Raw genomic sequence first — 18,941 nt, forward strand, 5'->3', positions numbered from 1 at the left:
GGGTTTGTTGTATTTTTTTTAATTGCAATTTCTCTTGAAATTCATTATATCACGTTATGGTGGCCCGTCCAACAGGTTTCTCCCTCTCCCCTCCCCCTTTTACTCTTTTTTCCCCCTATAGATCTTGGTGGGCACATTTCAGCCCTGCCCTCTATGCACGCCCCTGGGCGAGCGGATCCGCAGCAGCCACCCACCCCAGCCTCTCTCCGCCTGCGTCCCCGCGTGTCCCCTACTCTGCCATCCTCGTTCTACCACGGCTATTAGAATCTGCTCGGTAGTAAAGCCTCCTATCCCACTTCTAGAGTTTTACGGTAGCCTGCCCACCAATAGGAACACTCAATGAAGAGAAGTCAGGTTCAGCTCTCCGTCTACAGCAGTCTTCTTCCCTCTGCTCTACACCTACTGTACCAGAAAGGAAGAGGGACGCGAGGGAGGGGGAAGAAAAAGCAGCAGAGCCGTGCGCATGCTCTGTGGGGTTGTTTTTCACAAAGCTGGTTTTAAAGTGAGCTGGCAAGCTGTAGCCACCCGTCTTTGTACAGAGACCACTGATCTGAGAAGTAGCAGGGAGCAGCATCCAGTGCTGTGACTTTTTAAGAAATCTCAATGAACTATTTGTAAAGAATGCACTGATCCTGCCTGCAAGCCTTTTGCACGGCAAAGACGTCGATCAGTGTTTAGTGAAGATCGCATTTTATATGTGATCTTGACTTTTTTTTCTTACATTATATTTTTTTATAGATTTTGTTATAATCATGGTGCTGGGGAAGGTTAAGAGTTTGACAATAAGCTTTGACTGTCTTAATGACAGTAATGTCCCTGTATATTCTAGTGGGGATACAGTCTCAGGAAGAGTGAATTTAGAAGTTACTGGGGAAATCAGAGTAAAATCTCTCAAAATTCATGCAAGAGGACATGCGAAAGTACGCTGGACTGAATCTAGAAATGCTGGATCCAACACTGCCTATACACAGAATTACACTGAAGAAGTAGAATATTTCAACCATAAAGACATCTTAATTGGGCATGAAAGAGGTAAGTTTTTTGTATTATTCAGAGGTCATAAAGGAATATTATTTTCTTTAATTTGCCTCATATTCTTTATGAATTGATGCAAATTAATTTTTCGCTTTTGCAGTTTAAAATCTGAACGTTTGTTGTAGAGAATCTTTTTGCAAACTTGAAATTTTGATTTTTTTTGACATTTATCGAGTATTAAGTAGCAATGCATTCGAGCCATCTGCAAAGTGACTGTATAGAGCACTTTGCTGAACTACCTCTAACACCTCAATCAGCCTCTTGCAATACGCACTTGCAATTAATGTGTGTGCCTTATGTCTAATAGCTTCTTCCTTGAGATTTAATCATTTTAATAGTATGATTTCCAGATGCATTGCTAGAAACTGGAGTCGAATCTCAAATGTCTTTTTTTTTTACTTTGCAATCTTGCAATAAAAGCATGAGTAGCATCTTTTAATGAATGCTTAGAGGTGCATTTTAGATTTTAACATCGACATGCAATGATTTTAGAATTAATCATTGTTCCTTGATAAAGGGTTTCCCGTAGCTTATTTTGACATATGCTATCAAACATCCCACGTGTTATTTTTTCCTCTTCTTTCCAATTCGGTTCAAAATTTACATCAAGCTACTTTTCTTCCTTTAAAAAAAAAGAGAGGGAAAAAAAGGACTATCATCATGGTAGGTTTAAATTTTGACCAAGAGGCCATTTAGGGTCAATTCTTTTCTTTTGAGAGCATCATTCCTAACTTTGGAACATACATTGAATGAAACCGGTGCCAGTCAAAAGGAAATGTAAAGGACTTCTCACCCGAGGTCTGATTTTGGTTAAAAAAGGAAGATAAAGACTGTCAAAGGGGGAAGAGGTCCAGAGATTGCTAATCTATTGTTTGAATGGATACATTGTGGAAATATAGCAGACTCTAAGCTTGTTTTTCTAAGTTTCCACCCTTTGTTAGAAGCGGTTCAATCCTGTTTCGGACCAGTACTGGGGGGGTGAGGAGGGGCGCCTGTTCTGCTCTCAGCAGATTGGTTACACGCGTCAGGTGGTGGCGATGACTTAATTCCTAGCACCAGAAGACTATAATGTTAAAACTGGTTATGTAATTCTTGGTCCTTCTCCTTTTTAATGCAGTATTTAGTTCAGACATTGACGATTTTGCAGATAGAATACAGATTTTGAGATGTTTTGGTTTTTTCTCCCCTCTTTTTAAAAAATATATATTCCTAGCTAAGTTATGATACCTCAAGTCTCAATCAAATGTAGGAATAAATGAAGAATGATACAACTTCCATCTATGATGCAGCATGTCAGGGTGTTAAGGGAAAACTGACATTTTCCATAGGAGAATAAAACATTTTAAAACTATTTGCCCATGATTTGTATCCATTAATTGTTAAGGCCCTCAAACATTAAACCACATCGTAAAGAGCAAATGCCTAATCGCATTCCTGTTGCTTATTCAAAAGCAGCCACGGGAGTTCGCAACTAATCACCTAAGCTATCAAGTCTTTTTTGCGGGGAAGAGGGGTAAATTGTTAAGGAAATACAAAAGATATGATGTGTTAAGAGAGCCTCGCAATGGTTGGGGGTGGGGAAGAATGGGAAAAAAAATTAGAGAACAGAATACACTTTAATTTGTGTCTGCCATATTTCATTAACAAGAACCTGTTATCACCAACCCCCACCCACTCACCACCCCCAGTCCAGCCAAACGCGGACCGACCTTAACCTGGAATAGTTTCAATGACTTAGACCAGGGACCTCTCAAACTAGCCTGGTAACCGAGGCCACGCCCCGTGCCGGCAGCGATAGGCGGAGTTTGGTTTGTTAGCCTGTTGCTAAGGCGATGCCAGCTGCTGATTGGATTGGGTGCCTGTCCCGGTGGGGAGAGGGAATTCAGTCAGGGAGGGGGCGAGGCTTGAGGATTCCAGTTCCTGGATTCCGGCGCGCGCCGGTACAAGGTTCCTCCTGGGCAGTCCGTCAATCAGTCTGCCTGCGGTCCCCATCCTTGTCCCTGCGCAGTCCCACGCAGCTCTCCTCTTACGCCGTTAAGCTGCGTTGCCATCCTTTCCTTTGCATTAACCTTCCCCCCCCACACACACACCCTTGTTGGGTGCCCTCTAATGAAAGTAATTGGGCTTTTTGTGGAATGAAAATGCTAATTTCTCTCCCCCCCTTTCCCCCTTGGCCTTGAGGATACCGGGATTGTCCTGGACCCTCCCGTTTTTAACTGGAAATAACCGGACTAGGCAGGTTTGGGGGAAATCCTTCCCTCATGGAGGAAGGTCTAAAAGAGTCAATTTTGTTGAAAAGGAAGGGTGTTTCCCACCCACCTTGCCATTCGATAACAAAGCGTGTTACCTTGCCGTGACCCAAGAGATGGATAGCCTGTACCCAAGATAGCAAACCCCTGGAGGAGAGGGGTTGACAAATCATGCTTAAGTATTACATTTTAATTACACCAGGGCTTCGTGTGCATGTGTGTGGGTGATGTGTGCATACACACCTTCCCTATCCAGGGGACCCTTTGCATTTCGTTTTGCGTTGCATTACTATATTTTCTCTTGATGACCCCCTCCCCCTACCTTTTTTTTTCTTTGTTCCAATTTCCAAAGCCGGTAACAACCGGCACCTAAAGGTGTCTGGGCCAAACGTAAGCAAAACCCTTTGGGACACTGGCCTGTGTGCAAAACCGGAAGCTTAGGAGAGGGTGTCATTGCACACACCAGCCCCCCCTTTCCCTTCCCTTCCCCCCCCCCCCCGGCTTCCCCACCCCTCCCATCCTCAGGTCTATCCAGCAGGGTAGGTTGCGCGTGAGCAAATGCGCTAGAGTGTAATGTATGCTGTATGTATATGGGAGGCTGGCTGGCTGGCTGGCTGGGGCTCAGCTCGCGCCGGTTTAGGCCGGTCCTCTCCTGCTTGAGTCGAGTCTGTGATTGACAGCTCAGCACTTGTTTACCACTGGGCTGGGGCTCAGGCTTCTGCTGCTGCTGCTGCCGCCCCTGCCTCCGCTGCTGCCTCTGTGCTGAGCCTCTCTAAGACTGCTGAGCTGGCACAAAAAGAGAGCAGTGAGAGATGGAAAAAAAGGGGGGGGACTTTGGGCTGCTGGAGGGCCAGAAATGTAGAAATGGCCATTTTAGCTAGCCATGGAGCCGCAATGAAATCATCATTGGGGTGAAATGTTTAAACCAGAGTGATTCTTGGATTTTGTGAAAAGTACAAAGCTGGGGGGGGAGGGGAGGGGTTTTTTTTAACCATTTCATATAATGGAAAAATAAGAACCAATCATTTATATATGTGTGTTCTTAAAATAGTTGAGGGGAAGAAAATAAGTTTATTTAGGGGAATGCAGTAATAACAAGGGGTGCAGCGCTAGGATTATAGGCTATGGAAAGAAAAGTGGCCTTTATGGCCATCACCCAGTATAGAGGAGGAAGAACACATGGACCAAAGACAGTCCCCTCCATTTTGGTGAAAGGCTTTCCTACAGTGTATATTAGTAATGACAATATGGGTCAGATGAAAGGGAAAGTCTGCTTAGCTTGTTGCCTGAAAGTTACAAACACCTCCCTGGGTTTCATCTTTCCAAAGGGTGGGACTCTATACACTAGACCCTTCCCTTTAAACAATGGTAGTTGCTTTGTAGTAAGTTGCCTCCTCCCCAACTCCATAATTTGATATTGTCAGGTAGCATTAAAAGGTAATTCTTATTACTTGCGAGGAAATTGTTTGCTGATGTTAATAGATATAAAGGGGAAAACAACTACCAAGGCTGAATAATATTTTTAGTTTAGAAGAAGTCACATTTTAAAGATGGGGGTGAGGGAAGCACATAAAAATCCACTGCCATAAAAGACTATTCTACGTGTATAAGTTTTTAAATTATTTTAAATTTGGAAAGTTTATATTCACTTACATTTTACCGTTTTGCAAAAAGAAACAAACTGATAAGTGGCCTAGTTTAAGAACTTAATATTTCCTTAAAATGGGCCCTTAATATGGCAAATCAAAAGACTTTGTGGGAGGGGAGAATTAAATTAAAATTTTGCCTTTTTGGATAAGTAGACACTTCTTTATAATTTATAACAACATTCATAATACTTCAAGACAGAATGGCATTTTTTCCCTTTTTTTTTATAGATGATGACAATTCAGAAGAAGGCCTCCACACTATTCATTCAGGAAGGCATGAATATGCATTCAGCTTTGAGCTTCCACAGACGTAAGTATTACATATAATTCCCATGTTTCACCAAATAGTCAAAAGCATCCTTTTAAAGTTTAAAAAAATTCTCAGGTCTACATTTTTACATTTATAGTTGCAAAAAAACACCACAATACACACACGCACACACCAAACCAACAAAAAAAAAAACCCTTTTCATTACTGAGGAAATGTACTAAAACCTGATATAGGAAAACAGCCCATTAAACTTTAAGAGGCTATTTTTTCTTTCCAGTGATAAAATTATGGAAATAAAATCCAAATTCCCAGTACCTGCTAAGGGATTACATTGCTTAAGTATGAAACACAATGTTTCATTTATTTTAGGAGAATAAGACTAGGGTTGATTAGAGACTAGCTTAGTGCTAGTATAGGAGACATCTGATACACACTTATTGCCTGACCAGTGAGCATTAGTGAGATACTTAGAGACTTCTTCTTTGAAGTCTTGTATGGCTCTGTGAAGGTATTTAGGTTTACCAACCCTATCACAATATAAAAGGAAAGCCAAGGGTGAGGTGGGAGTAGAGGACATTCACATCCCAGTCAGTAACAGGGTAGAAAATAATTAGTAATAAAAATAACTTAGAAAAGTAAATTCATTTTTGCATATGAATTTTAATCTTGTTTTCTTATTAACAGAAAGAAGAATATTGAGGGATGTGAAGGAATTTTATAATTTTCAACTTAATGGAAAAAGAATGCATATTACAGATATTGCAAAATGGCACTTGTACTGATTGTCCTAGAATAAGCTTACCTTATATAAAAGTTAATCAGGTGCCCATGATATTTAACTCCCATCTCTGTATACTGAAATTTAATATTTGAATTGCTACATGTAAAGAGAATTCATAAAAGAAAATAATTGAGAATGTTTTTGAACCTCAAAATTGAGTAAAGCATGTATTTAGAAAGAAAAACAAAATTTAAGTATAATTAGAATAAAGGTAGTATAGACTGAATAAGTTAATAGAGTTAATTAAAACCAATGGTCATATAAATTATCCATAATAAACTATAATTAACTTTAGAATGTCATTGTAAAGATTAAGGTTTACAAACATTGTTTTGTATCTTCTATTCTATATAAATTAACATAAAATAATTTAACTGATAAAATGTTCTTGAAAGAATAAAATAAGGGAAAAAATCCAATACAGCATTGATGCCAAAAAGATAAAGTAAGGTGCAGATAGGATGGGAATTGTGTGAGAAGAAAACAGATAATTCTGTAAACTTCTGACTATCTAAATAGTATGATAGAAATAAAATAGAAAATTCAAAGATATTTAAAGATGTTTAAAGTAATAGATACATATATGTACATAATCTTAAATCATTTCTGAGATGCAGAAATTAAGATGGAAGGTGTTTTTATTGGGGGGGGCAGAGGAGAATCTAACTAGCTTGTATAATGATCAAAACGACATTGGAGAAAAAAATTCGCTCAAAACAGGTTTGCAACACTGAATATGTAATCTATTACCGCTTAACTAATAACCACAAGGGGTCATAACCCTTGGCTAATGAAGTCTGGCATTGAAAACATTTGGACTAAATGTCTTTATATTAGTTGGCATACAAAACAAATTACAATAAAAGAAAGGTAGGCTATCTATTAAAAGCCATTTTCAAGGAAATTACTATTTATTTAGAAGTGCTTATTCTCCAGTTTCATAACTTTGCTTATAATTAAAGTAGCCTCTTACATGTTTAAAAAAACTGTATTCTTATGGCATGTTTTAGAAAAATCCCTGTAATTACAGTAAAACATTCATATCTACTGTTGGATAACAGGAATTTTTTTTTTTACCACCACTCCTGCCCCCACCCAAAAAAAAAAAAAGACTGTTCCCTCTGGTTATCTTGCCAGAAAATGTTTTATATATATATCAAGATGCATAAACAATACAGTACAATATATTTATACTTATGCTCTGACCACATGTATAATTATTAGAAAAAGAAATAAAAAATAATAAATTTTGACCTTTGTGTTCTGCACAGACCACTTGCTACCTCATTCGAAGGCCGACATGGTAGTGTGCGCTATTGGGTGAAAGCCGAATTGCACAGGCCTTGGCTTCTACCAGTAAAATTAAAGAAGGAATTTACAGTCTTTGAGCATATAGATATCAACACTCCTTCATTACTGGTAAGAATGGACTGAATTCTTCATTCCTGGTTTTTGGCATATAAATACTAAAGCATAATCACCTAAACTACAAAATCTTTATTATATAATCAATATTTTTAGAAAACCAATGCTGTGAATATTAATGACATATTATTAGAGCACCAATATTCAGAAATGATGGTTGTATTTTTATTCATTTTAAAAGAAATGGACAACCAGCGCTTTGTATGAAATATGTCATTCCAGAGGGAAAAACAAACAAAACAAACCTTTGAACTGTTCCCTGACCAGTTATTTTATTGGAAGAGGAACAGGGTTTCTTATAAAGAGACTGCAAACTTGAAAGAACCAAATTTAAGAATTTGTACTGCATTGCAATTATTACTGATATATAGGGATAGTTGTTGTTAATGGAGAGATCATTAGTCTCATAAAGCAATTTTTAACTCCTTATAAAAAGTAAGCATCTTAATGATGTTTTCTAGGAGACCTGAACTCCAATTTGACTTCAAAAACCTTCGTTTGATTTCCCAAAAATAATAACATCTTTAATTAAGACTGAGTTAGATTTTCTGTTTTAATGTGTCAATTGAAATGAAAAAGGAAATTCTGAGGGAGAGAAGATTCTCATGTTTGAGAATATAACCAAATTATTTTCTTTAAAAAGAAAGTTTAAATGGACTGTGGAAAGGGTTTTTTTTTTAAATTTCTAACTAAACATAGAGATGCCAAAATATGTATAGATTACATGATCTTAATAAATCCTCTACCTTAATTTTTAATTAATTGGTATTACCCAATGGAAAAGAATCATCACAATGAAGAATAATGGAAAAATAAATGTTGCTAGGTAATGAAAAATGCCACTTTTTGTTCTTTTAAGCCTGGTCTTTGTCATATTCTGAACAGTATGGTGTCAAAGCAACCCCCTAAGTGTTTCTTTCTTTTATTTCTTACAGTCACCCCAAGCAGGCACAAAAGAAAAGACTCTCTGTTGCTGGTTCTGTACCTCAGGCCCAATATCCTTAAGTGCCAAAATTGAAAGGAAGGGCTACACCCCAGGTATGTTATCAGAAATTAGCGCATAAAAGAACATTTTCCCTCTGTTGTTTTTGGGGTGCACAGTTGCGATGATTGTAACCCAGCTAAAAATCTAATTCTGTTCAATAAAATATTATACATTATGCTTACCAAATTTTCCATCAAAAAATACAATCTCTATTCAGATAATCTTATTGAATAGACACTTAATAGCTGTGTGATGTTGGGGCAAGGCATTTTAACCTTTTGGCCTCAGTGTCCTTATCTGTAAGATGGAATTAATGATAGCACCTATTCCCAAAGTTATTATGAGATCAAGTGAGGTAATGTGTAAAGCTCTTTGCAAAACTACATAAATGCTAGCTATGATTGGTATAAATTTGTTAGCTCTAACATTTGCCACTGTGGGACAAATTTCTCATTTGTGTAATGTCTCTTACAATTTTAACATTTGTCAGAGAAATTAGTAAATTTTTTTTTTCCTTTCAGCTGTCTTATCACTAATCGTCCTTGGGTTGTTTTGTTTGTTTGTTTGTTTGCATTTTGCTCTAGGTGAATCAATTCAGATATTTGCTGAAATTGAGAACTGCTCTTCCCGAATGGTGGTGCCAAAGGCAGCCATTTACCAAACACAGGCCTTCTATGCCAAAGGGAAAATGAAGGAAGTAAAACAACTTGTGGCCAACTTGCGAGGGGAATCCTTGTCATCTGGGAAGACAGAGACCTGGAATGGGAGGCTGCTGAAAATTCCCCCAGTTTCCCCTTCTATTTTGGACTGTAGTATAATCCGGGTGGAATATTCACTAATGGTAAGCACAGATTTCAGGTTTCTATTATGCCTCCTCACAGATTTCAGATTTCTATTATGGTTCCTCGTAGGCTGGTTTTTTTTTTTAAAGAGACCTTTTAAGTTTTGTTATGTGAGGCCTACGAACTTCACATTTTAAATACCTTATATTATTATGACTCACATGGAGAGGGAAGCCGCTAAAGCATAGATAAGGATCAATTCAGATTGCATGTTGATGTAGAAATCCACAGATTAAATTATATAGCCTTGTATTTTTATTTATTTTGTTAAACATTTCCCAATTACATTTTAATCTCGTTCAGCAAGGGTAGATGTGTCCTGAGTTTGACACCACTGATGTAGCATATGGCTACAGAGAAAATTTTATCTATAATAAAAATGAGATATTAGTTTTAAGCAAGCATGCAACATTTGAATTGTAACATCCCTCCAAAGATGTAAAACTATTTCACCTAAAGGATACACCTGCCTTTTGTCTTTTTACGTCTTAGGTGTATGTGGATATTCCCGGAGCTATGGACTTATTTCTTAATTTACCACTTGTCATCGGTACTATTCCTCTACATCCATTTGGTAGCAGGACGTCCAGTGTCAGCAGCCAGTGTAGCATAAATATGAACTGGCTTGGTCTATCCCTGCCTGAAAGACCTGAAGGTAATTTGCTAATACATTTCTATGCTTTTGATTCAGCAACCTCATTTCTGTAGGACAGGACTATCTATTTGGTGGTAGACCAGACTAGGAAGTGATAGATCGGGGTTCAAACAACCTCTGTTTGCCTCAGTTTCCTCAACTGTAAAATGGGGCTAATGAAACCTCCCAGAGTTGTTGTGAGGCTCCAATGAGGTAATAATATTTAGCATGGTATCTAGTACATAGTAAGCACTATATAAATCCTAACTAATATCATCATCGTCATTATTCTATCGCAACTGCCTGGAGCCTCTGTTTCCTAGTGTGTAAAAGTAATTCTTGGACAACCCTATTTTACAAGGTAATTGGCAGGAAAGTGCTATGTACATCTGAGTTAATTGTTTATTGTTCCTCATAAAGTGCAGATCTGTCCCAAGCATTTAAACTTAAAATGAAGCTCTTTTTGTAATGAGACTTTTTGTTAGCAGTTAGTCTTATCTTTTATCCACCAGCTCTTTTACCTATCTAGTTTGCCCCCCAGTTTTCCTTTTAACATCTATACTATCTGTAATGCTTTGTATTTTGACATGCATAAGAACTTGCTGTTCGAATTGCGTGTATCTTTATCCCTTAGCACCACCCAGCTATGCCGAAGTTGTCACAGAGGAGCAAAGGCAGAGCCATCTCACGCCCATGAGTGCCTATGACGATTTTGAGAGGGCTCTCCAAGGACCACTGTTTGCATACATTCAGGAGTTCCGGTTTCTGCCACCCCCTCTTTATTCAGAGGTAAGCTCCAATACCTTGTTTCCTTTCTCCTGGGTCATCAGAACTGCTGACCAAGTGCCCTCAACTCTTCTCTGTGCTATGAAAAAGACAAATAACTCCAAAAGCGGCAGATAATGCGAAAATATTTTCTTTGGGGCTTTAGAATGGCATAAGAATTCTTCTACAAGAAATGTAGCCTTCCTAATACCATAATTCATTTTTATGACACGCATGCGCACGCGCACGCACACACACACACACACACACACACACACACGCTGAAAAAAGCACTGCCTTTATAGACCCAACATCTCATTGTGTTATACCAAGATAAGCTCCAAGTGACTTAGCTATAAAGGGTGACATCATAAACAGATTAGAGGGGCAAGGAAGAAAGTGTCTTTCAGATCTATGGATGGGGGAACAGTTTATGACCAAACAAAGGATAAGAGAGGACCACAGAAGACAAAATGGACAGTTTTGATTATTACGTGAAATTCTGAAAGCTTTTTCACAAGCAAAACCCATGCTTCTGAAATTAGAACAAAAACGAAGAACTTTGATAGAAAAATCTTTACATCAGTTAATTTTCTAAGGAAAAAAATCCAGCTGTTCTAATGGCATTGTATTCTTTTAATGACATTGGCAACCACCTTTTTTTTTTAAATAGTTTTTACTTCTTTTGTTTTTAAAAAGCCAATACTTGGTGGTGTTAGTCTCTTGTTCAAAAACTGTTGACAGTTAAAATAATTCTCTTTAACTATCTGTTCTGTGTTGAAATGCCAGTATTTTAAGTGTTGATAGAATGAGAGCTCATCTTGACAATTTGAAAGATTTTTGTCTAAATCCTTAATAGCCACCAATATTTAGAAGCTTTCCACAGCCTGATTGATGATTTTCACTCATCAATTGACTGTGATTCTTAAATGAACTAGATTGATTGTGCTTACCTTCTATTGCTAAAAGTTAAGATGAGGTCTGCCCTGTTGTTTCTGGTACATCCTGACCATATTCTTTCAAATGCTTTATAATCGGGTCAGATTTTTAGCTGCATATTTATTAGCTCTGTGTCTGTCTTTCATATCTGGCTGTTGGATTTGACTCCTGCCTAGCAAGAGTACCAGGAGCTTTTACAAGTACCACAATCTATGTAAAGTCAGTTTTCAGCAGATTTTTTAGAAGCTTTTGTTTTTGCTGAATTCAGGAGTTGTAGTGATACTTTTACATGACTTAGGAATGGCCTCATAACAGAGGTTTTTTCCCTTGGCATAGCATTTTTAAAATGCATAAGAATATTAAGACCATTTGCCACACAAAAGAATATGATCTCTTAAGTTAGAATTGCTGCCCCATTTATTCTTTTGTTAAATTGTAGTAAGGGGCGATAATAGACTATTTATCTTCAGTATCTTGATTGTTTTCCAAGCTTTTCTGATTGTCCCAAGTTGAGATGAAATTGGACAGGACTTGACCATGAAGTCTGTGAAGAGACGACTTGTGCCTTCTATTCTGCAATCTGCATACACAAATTTGCTTAGTTTGGAGATTATTACTGCACCCCCACAATCTCCCAGGGCATTGCTTACACAAGTAGTCACAATGTCTTAAAGAGAGTTATGCCAATTTTTAAAGCAAAATACTCACATGACCTTTTTTAGCAAAGGAGATAATGTCTATGAAAATGTTTTCACAGTTTTCTGTATTCTTAGTTTTTGCATATGATAGACTAAAGCTGAATGTTCGGAAGAAATTTTTTTTTAAGACGGTACTCTCTACTAGAAACTTCAAGTATATCTTCCCAAATACATTATTGGCATGCTTAATACTACAAGTATTTTTGAAATAGCTTAGTATTTCTTTTCTTTGTCTCTAGATTGATCCCAATCCAGATCAACAAACAGATGACAGACCATCTTGCCCCTCTCGCTGAAGGAAAGCTGGATTGAAATAGTTGACCTTGGTCTGGAACTGTATCTCTCTGCCCTGCTGTGGATAGAGGAAGTATCTTGGAGACACGTTTTCAGAGGAAGTGGTATTACTCTTGCCCAGAAAATGGCAAATACATGAAACCACCAGTGATCATGCTTTTGAAGCCTTATAGCAACATCACAGGACTGCTCCCACATGCTTGAAGACGTGAGCTTTTTTCCCCTTAAACTGGCACATACACGGGGCAGCCTTATTCTAGCCTATGATCGTACGTGTCGAGACACCACATTGTAAAAGAGGGAAAATTTCCTTCTTTTGATTTGAAAATTTGCACATGCTCAATGCTTACATTGTGCGATTCAGTGTCACTACAGCTTTTTTTCCCCCCATTTATGCCAGACTCTTGATGCTCTTTTAAAAACTTGCTTGTGGTCAGCACAACAAGGAGCAAAAAGAAAGCTTTGAAAAAAACTTTATTATGACAAATGCACTGACATTTTTTTTTAATTTAATGTAGCCTGGACTTTACCTGTGTAGCACATGCTCAGAATTGTCCTTCTAGGCTGACCATATATCACCTCTTCAGCTTGGATCCAGTTGTGGATTTATTTACAAAACATCAAATGCCTTCAAGCCAATCCTTTTTGCTGTATGTTTTGCAGCCTACTGTAGTAGATAAGCAAACACGAATGTAGGGAGAGAAAAAAAGAGATGAGAAAACTCATGAGACTGTCAAGATTGTATAACCTTCTTGATTTATTTTAAGAATGTGTTGCCTTTCTACTATTACAGCAAAGCAGCATTTTGTTACAGACTGCCTAAAATCACTTAATCTCAGGTGAACGCATCACTTGCCAAACTGTTGGAATGCTATTTGTGTTTAATTGCACTGTTGAATTTTTTGTTGTTCTTGGTTTTTTTGTTTCCTTTGTTGTTGTTGTTGTTGTTTTGTTTATTTGATTGGTTTTGGGGGAGGGAGATTTGGAAATGGGACATACACAAAAGTTAAAAACCCACCCACATTCCCTTTTTATCATTATACATGGAAGAAGAAATTAGCAAGAGCTGAAAATGGAATAATAAAGGCAGTATCAGCAGGCACCGGCCAAGGGTTAAATAAGGGCTATTGCTCTTGAGAAATGTCTTTTACCGTCCAACAGTATGGAAGTATCTCAGCCACTCAGCATAGGGATAGGAAAGGAAAGGAAATTTATTTTTATACATAGTAACTGAATTACCAAAAAACGTGTATGTGTTTTAAAGTCTTTGCTCTGGTAGAAGGTAGAAAAGTGCAAGAAAATACACTATTTGCATTATGGTCTATTGAGGTTTGATAGGGTGTGAGAGTTTTTTGTTGGCTTTTTTTTTTCTTTTTAATAAACACAAATTGAGCAAACAAAAGCCCACCAAAATGCCCAGCACCAGATCAGTCATTGCTGGCAGAGTTGTCTCTTTTTGAAGGGAGGTTTCCATGGACTGAAGAAGCTATACCAGCAAATTTTTTTAGAAATCAGCTTTATGTTCAGACAAAAAAAAAAAAGACAAAACTTCAAAGGACATGTAGAAAGGGAGCTTCCATCCTCTACAAACAAGGAACAGGGATCATCAAATCAGTAGCATAATTTTTTGAAAACAATTATGGTTAGCTCTCTTAATACATATACCAGCATTTGTAAAATCATTGACACTGCATTCTCAGAGTATATATAAACTTTCCATTTCAGAAAGAATTTAATAATTTTTTTTCTACCAAAATTAACATTTTTTGGTGAGTGAAGGGTATGTTATAGCTATCCTGCCTTCTAACCCATGACTTAGTGAAGTGGCTATAAACCTTAGAGACTCTGGTATGGTGCTTGACCTGGTTAAATACTGTCTTAAAATTTCATACAAAAAACAAAATAGGCTTTTCCATAAGTGGCCTTTAAGAAAACATGGAAGATAATTCATGTTTGAAAAATGCTGACAGGGTGAAGAAAGCCCAGCATAAAAATGAATCGCGTTTTAAGTGATTCAGTTATAGGGTTTTCCAGTAAGAAAACTAATACTAGATAACAAGGAAATGGGGGGTGAAATATTTTTTTTATTCTTGTTAAACAATTTTGTGGATGTCCCCCCCCCAAAAAAAAAAACCTGATGGATTATTTGGCATAAAGGGCATTTGGTGGTTCTTTTTTGTTTTGTTTTTTTGTTGGGGGAGGGGTTGTCAGATGAACCCCTTTATTTTTTTCTTCCTCTTCTGTCTCACTAACTAGGGAACAATTACTGATATGCATAGCATTGGAATACTTAACATGATGTAATCCTTAAGTTACACAGAGAGCAGGGATGACCAGTAGGAATTGGCGCCAGACCACATGAAGAAATGTGATCACTTCAAATTTTGAAAACTGTATCAAATAGTTTTGATTTTGTTTTTGTTTCTCCATGAAAGTATTTCTATACTCTGTTGTTTAGAGGCATTACTTTGCTATATTATTTCCTAGGTATTGGTCAGTTCCTGACATAAAGCATTATATTCATAAATGTATTCCAGTGTTTGAGATTCCTGATTTTCCAATTAGGAAAGACAAGTTAAATCCAAAATGTTAAAGAAACAAAGTGCAATATTAAATGTTTGCTTTATAGAATATATTCTATGGTCATTTGTACTTTTTTCCTTTTCCCTTTTTTTTATTTTGGTGCTGAACGTGTCCTTGTAGGCTCTGTTTTAAGAATACATGGGGAATGATGATTTTTCCTATTGCTCTTCTTTGTGGAAAATAAAGTTTTTGTTTTGAGGTTTTTTTTGTAAAATTGTGTTTAGAGTTCTTCTTTATAACCGTCTTAAGAAACTGAATATTTTATTATTCACTAGTATTTGTAAAAGAAAGCTACATCCTCCATGAGGTCTCTCTCTCTCTCTTTTATCTCTATCTGCCCATTTGCTAGATTGACACTAGCCACTAATCATCCTGATTATAGCTGTATTCCAACTAAAGAGAATGTTCTAGAGTTACTTCACAGTGGCCCATTTGAATGAAAATCTAAAAATTTTAAGTTGAACTGCTAGATGGTCAAAATTGGAATTTAGCCTTGCAAGTCAACCCTCGTTCTTAATCCTGTTTATTTGTTTGCATTTCAGTACCTTGCATGAATTTAACTAGCATTAGTTTTACTTTCTGGATTTCATGCAAGGTTGCCGTTGTGTCTACATTTCTAGTATCGCAAGAGGGTATGAATGCTTTCATTGGTATTTTTGTAATTTTATTAAAATGCCCTTTTTAAGGAAGAAACTCAGACCCATTTTAGAGAATTAATCATTTTTACAATGAATGACAAAAAATGTTTTTGTCCAATTGGAAAAATTAACCTTTGTTAAACTTAGAATACATGTTATTTAGTGGTAATGCAAATCCATAGACTAGGAATCCCTAATTAAGGGCTACTAAGTCCATATGTCCAATAAACATTTGTATTTAAATATGGAAAGGAAATAGATTTTTTCCCTTTTTCATAGGTTTTTAATAGGTTCCATGTAGTATTTTTTTTCAATTCTCATGTTTCAGTTTTTTTTACTGTTGATACTGATCAGAGGGACTGCCATGTCATATGGATAGCTTACATATTCTTAATTCCTTTGATGCTGAAAAATTCTAGCATGCTCTACCAAATTTGTAACCAAAACCCTTTGTTGTCTTTATTCATAACAACTAATAATGATACAAAAATAGACAGCCATAATAAGCAGAGAGAGATGGCGTGGGGAAATGGAAAGAATCAGGAGAGTCCTCCTAGTCTTTCTTCTCTGACACAAACTGCTTACTTAACTTCACACGAATCCCAACTTTTCTGAGCTGCAGTTTTCTCATCTGCAAAATGAAGAAGCTAGACCAAACCAAAGATTCCTTCTATGATGAAAGTACAACCCAATCAAAATTTTAAGACTACCTAAGGGGTTATTTAATGAGATGAAAATTATTTCAATGATAAATCTTTAGTCATGAAACATTTGATATACTTAGGAAGACCATTAAAGTATACATTTTTTTTCCTTCCTATTAGTGGAAATAGAACTCCAAAATTATATGTGTAAGCTTTAATGGTATACTCTGAATGGCCTGAAGATGATGGCAAAAAATATATCTTAAATAGCTCAAAAGATTTACTAAATTCTTTAGGATCTGTTGTGATACTAAAAATAGAAAAAATGTCTATTCACAGACCTATTTTATAACTATATTGACTTTGCCATTGCAAAAATGGCAGTTATTTTACAATTTGCTTATTGATCCATCCATGGTCATAGGGTCTCATTTAGGCAAACTTTAAAAATTATCTTCCTGACCTAACTCATTTAAGAGATGAGGAAATAGAGGACCAGAGGGATTAACTTATTTGTGCAGAGTCACACAAGTAGTTAACAGAGTCTGGATTTAGATTCTAAATCTGGTCCTCTGACCTCAAATCCAGCATTCTTTCCAACACCAACAGAAGACCAGACTGGTCAGTATTGTAGTCTGCAGGTCACAGAAGAGGATATGAACTGACCCACATGTGAGTGCTGAACCTAAAACTACAGCCTCATGAGTCTTGTGCTATAAACAAATGTGTATCTGATAGCTATACGGTATTCAGTGAGTGGAAAGTAATCACGCCATTTTGAAACTCAAAAGAAAATTTATAGCCTACTATTTTTAGAGCTAGATCCTTGTAACTCCTGAAATAGTGGACAATTAATGCAAAGCCTGAATTTGTGCATCAACAGCTCATGTTTCACATAAACTTCTAGTTGAACTATGTGCCTTTCAGGTTATTAATTTCATAATTGAGAGAGAGCCAGGTTAGAATCAAAACTTTCAATATGTAGGACAACACCAAGTAACTTTTTTTTATAAACTTTAATAGGTCATAGATCTTAATCTTCAAAAAGAATTACAAGGAAATAGAAATGAGAATGTGAGCTCAGAAAATAAAATAGATGGACTACATAATTAACACCCAGTGAATAAAGAGGAAAACAGGAACATGATGAAAGAAAATCATTGCTTCTTAAATTGTAACCAATTAGTTCCATAACAGAAAGGGAGAAAAAAGTTCACAGGAGCCAAACCAAACCTCTGCTCATCTTGACATTTGTGACACATATAATAACCATTTATTTTTAAAAATAGAAAACAGGGCGGCATGTCACTAGTTAGGAGTGATTTCAGCTTTTTTAAGTATTAAAATTTGGGGTTAGGAACAAAAGAAAAGGGATCAAAACCAGTTTTCTATGAATCTGTTAACATCCCCCCTCCCCTTATCCCACATGTTATTAAGCAATATGGGTGTATGGTTTGAAGAATGATTTGGTTAGAGTGAATTTAATTCACCCATCGTGTTTTACCTTGCCCAATCGTTTCACATGCCATTAAATCAACATGGGACTGGGCAAAAGACTAGATATGGGAGAATTGGTCATAAGATCATATATTGAGAGCTAAAAGAGGATTTTGGAAACCAGTGAGTCCCAACTCTCTTATTTTATGGTTGAGGAAATCTGAGACACTGAAAGATGAAGAAACTTGACCAGAGTCAAACAACTACTAAGTACGTAAGGTAGGATTTGAGCCCAGATCTTGTTTACTCTAAGTCCAATATTTTCTCCACTCCATTACCAAATGACCCTATGTACAGTGGGCCAGTATTTATCATGTGAAATAGTTGGGGGTCAAAGTAGTTGCTGTTCTGAGCCCAGATTCAGGTATAATAACTGTTCTTCAAAAGATGTCCAAACATTATGTACATCAAGAAGCAATGAAAGTTTTTTTAAGATGCATTTTTTTTTCAAATTACTGTTTTAAAATTAAAGGCAATATAGTCCTGCTAAACAATGCTGTAGACAGAGCTAAAATGAAAGTCAGGAACACTTGGGTTGAAATCCAGCTTCAGATAATTACTAGCTGTTTGACCATGGACAAGTCTCTCAATCTGTAAAGCAACTGGTAGCAAGAGTTATCCTAAATGCTGCGCCACACACTGATAGAACCACATATCATTACTGTATATTTTTGAAAATAATAGCAGAATCCAATATAAGAAAATAATAATAATAATAAGTTGTACTGGAAAAAAAATAGAACCAACTTTGCTGCTTCTAAACTCACCATTAGCGTACTATTTGCATCTGAAAGGATGATTAATTATCTCTCACACTTGTGGAGCTCTGGGAAAGAACATGGAAGTTACTTTAGACTTGGGATTAAAGCAGAAATTTATCTAATTTAATAGTCTATTTACTAGTTAGATAAAGTTTTTGTCAGTTAAAGGAAAGATGCCAAAGACAAATGTAATATCATTTTAACCTTATAAGATGGTTGATTTCTCTAACTCATAGATATTTCCAAATTTG

At 36.6% G+C, this 18,941-nt stretch overlaps 1 protein-coding gene and 1 long non-coding RNA gene across 5 annotated transcripts in view; one reads left to right on the forward strand and one right to left on the reverse strand.

Annotated features, from left to right (window-relative positions):
* The window catches only part of LOC110223077 (uncharacterized), a 31,028-nt gene extending 30,599 nt beyond the window's left edge, over positions 1–429 (reverse strand). For both annotated transcript variants that reach the window (XR_002328583.2, XR_002328581.2), the window contains exon 1: positions 325–429. This is a non-coding gene — a long non-coding RNA (uncharacterized LOC110223077). The remainder of the gene's footprint in view (positions 1–324) is intronic.
* On the forward strand, positions 422–15,364 carry ARRDC3 (arrestin domain containing 3). Of its 3 annotated transcripts, XM_021008396.2 has the most exons (8): positions 427–1,032; positions 5,162–5,243; positions 7,257–7,404; positions 8,346–8,448; positions 8,980–9,236; positions 9,730–9,892; positions 10,506–10,660; positions 12,513–15,364. In XM_021008396.2, exons 1-8 carry the CDS (start codon positions 753–755, stop codon positions 12,567–12,569), a joined length of 1,245 nt encoding a protein of 414 aa, XP_020864055.1. In that variant the 5' UTR covers positions 427–752; the 3' UTR covers positions 12,570–15,364. The 3 variants fall into 3 exon arrangements, with proteins under 3 accessions (XP_020864065.1, XP_020864055.1, XP_020864074.1); XM_021008406.2 differs by lacking the exon at positions 12,513–15,364 and having other exon boundaries at positions 422–1,032; positions 10,468–10,554; XM_021008415.2 differs by lacking the exons at positions 427–1,032; positions 7,257–7,404 and having other exon boundaries at positions 5,157–5,243.
* Positions 15,365–18,941: the final 3,577 nt, after the last annotated feature.

The sequence above is a fragment of the Phascolarctos cinereus genome, unplaced genomic scaffold, assembly GCF_003287225.1.
Source record: "Phascolarctos cinereus isolate Bilbo 61053 unplaced genomic scaffold, phaCin_HiC Scaffold_4;HRSCAF=312, whole genome shotgun sequence".
NCBI classification, from domain to species: domain Eukaryota; kingdom Metazoa; phylum Chordata; class Mammalia; order Diprotodontia; family Phascolarctidae; genus Phascolarctos; species Phascolarctos cinereus.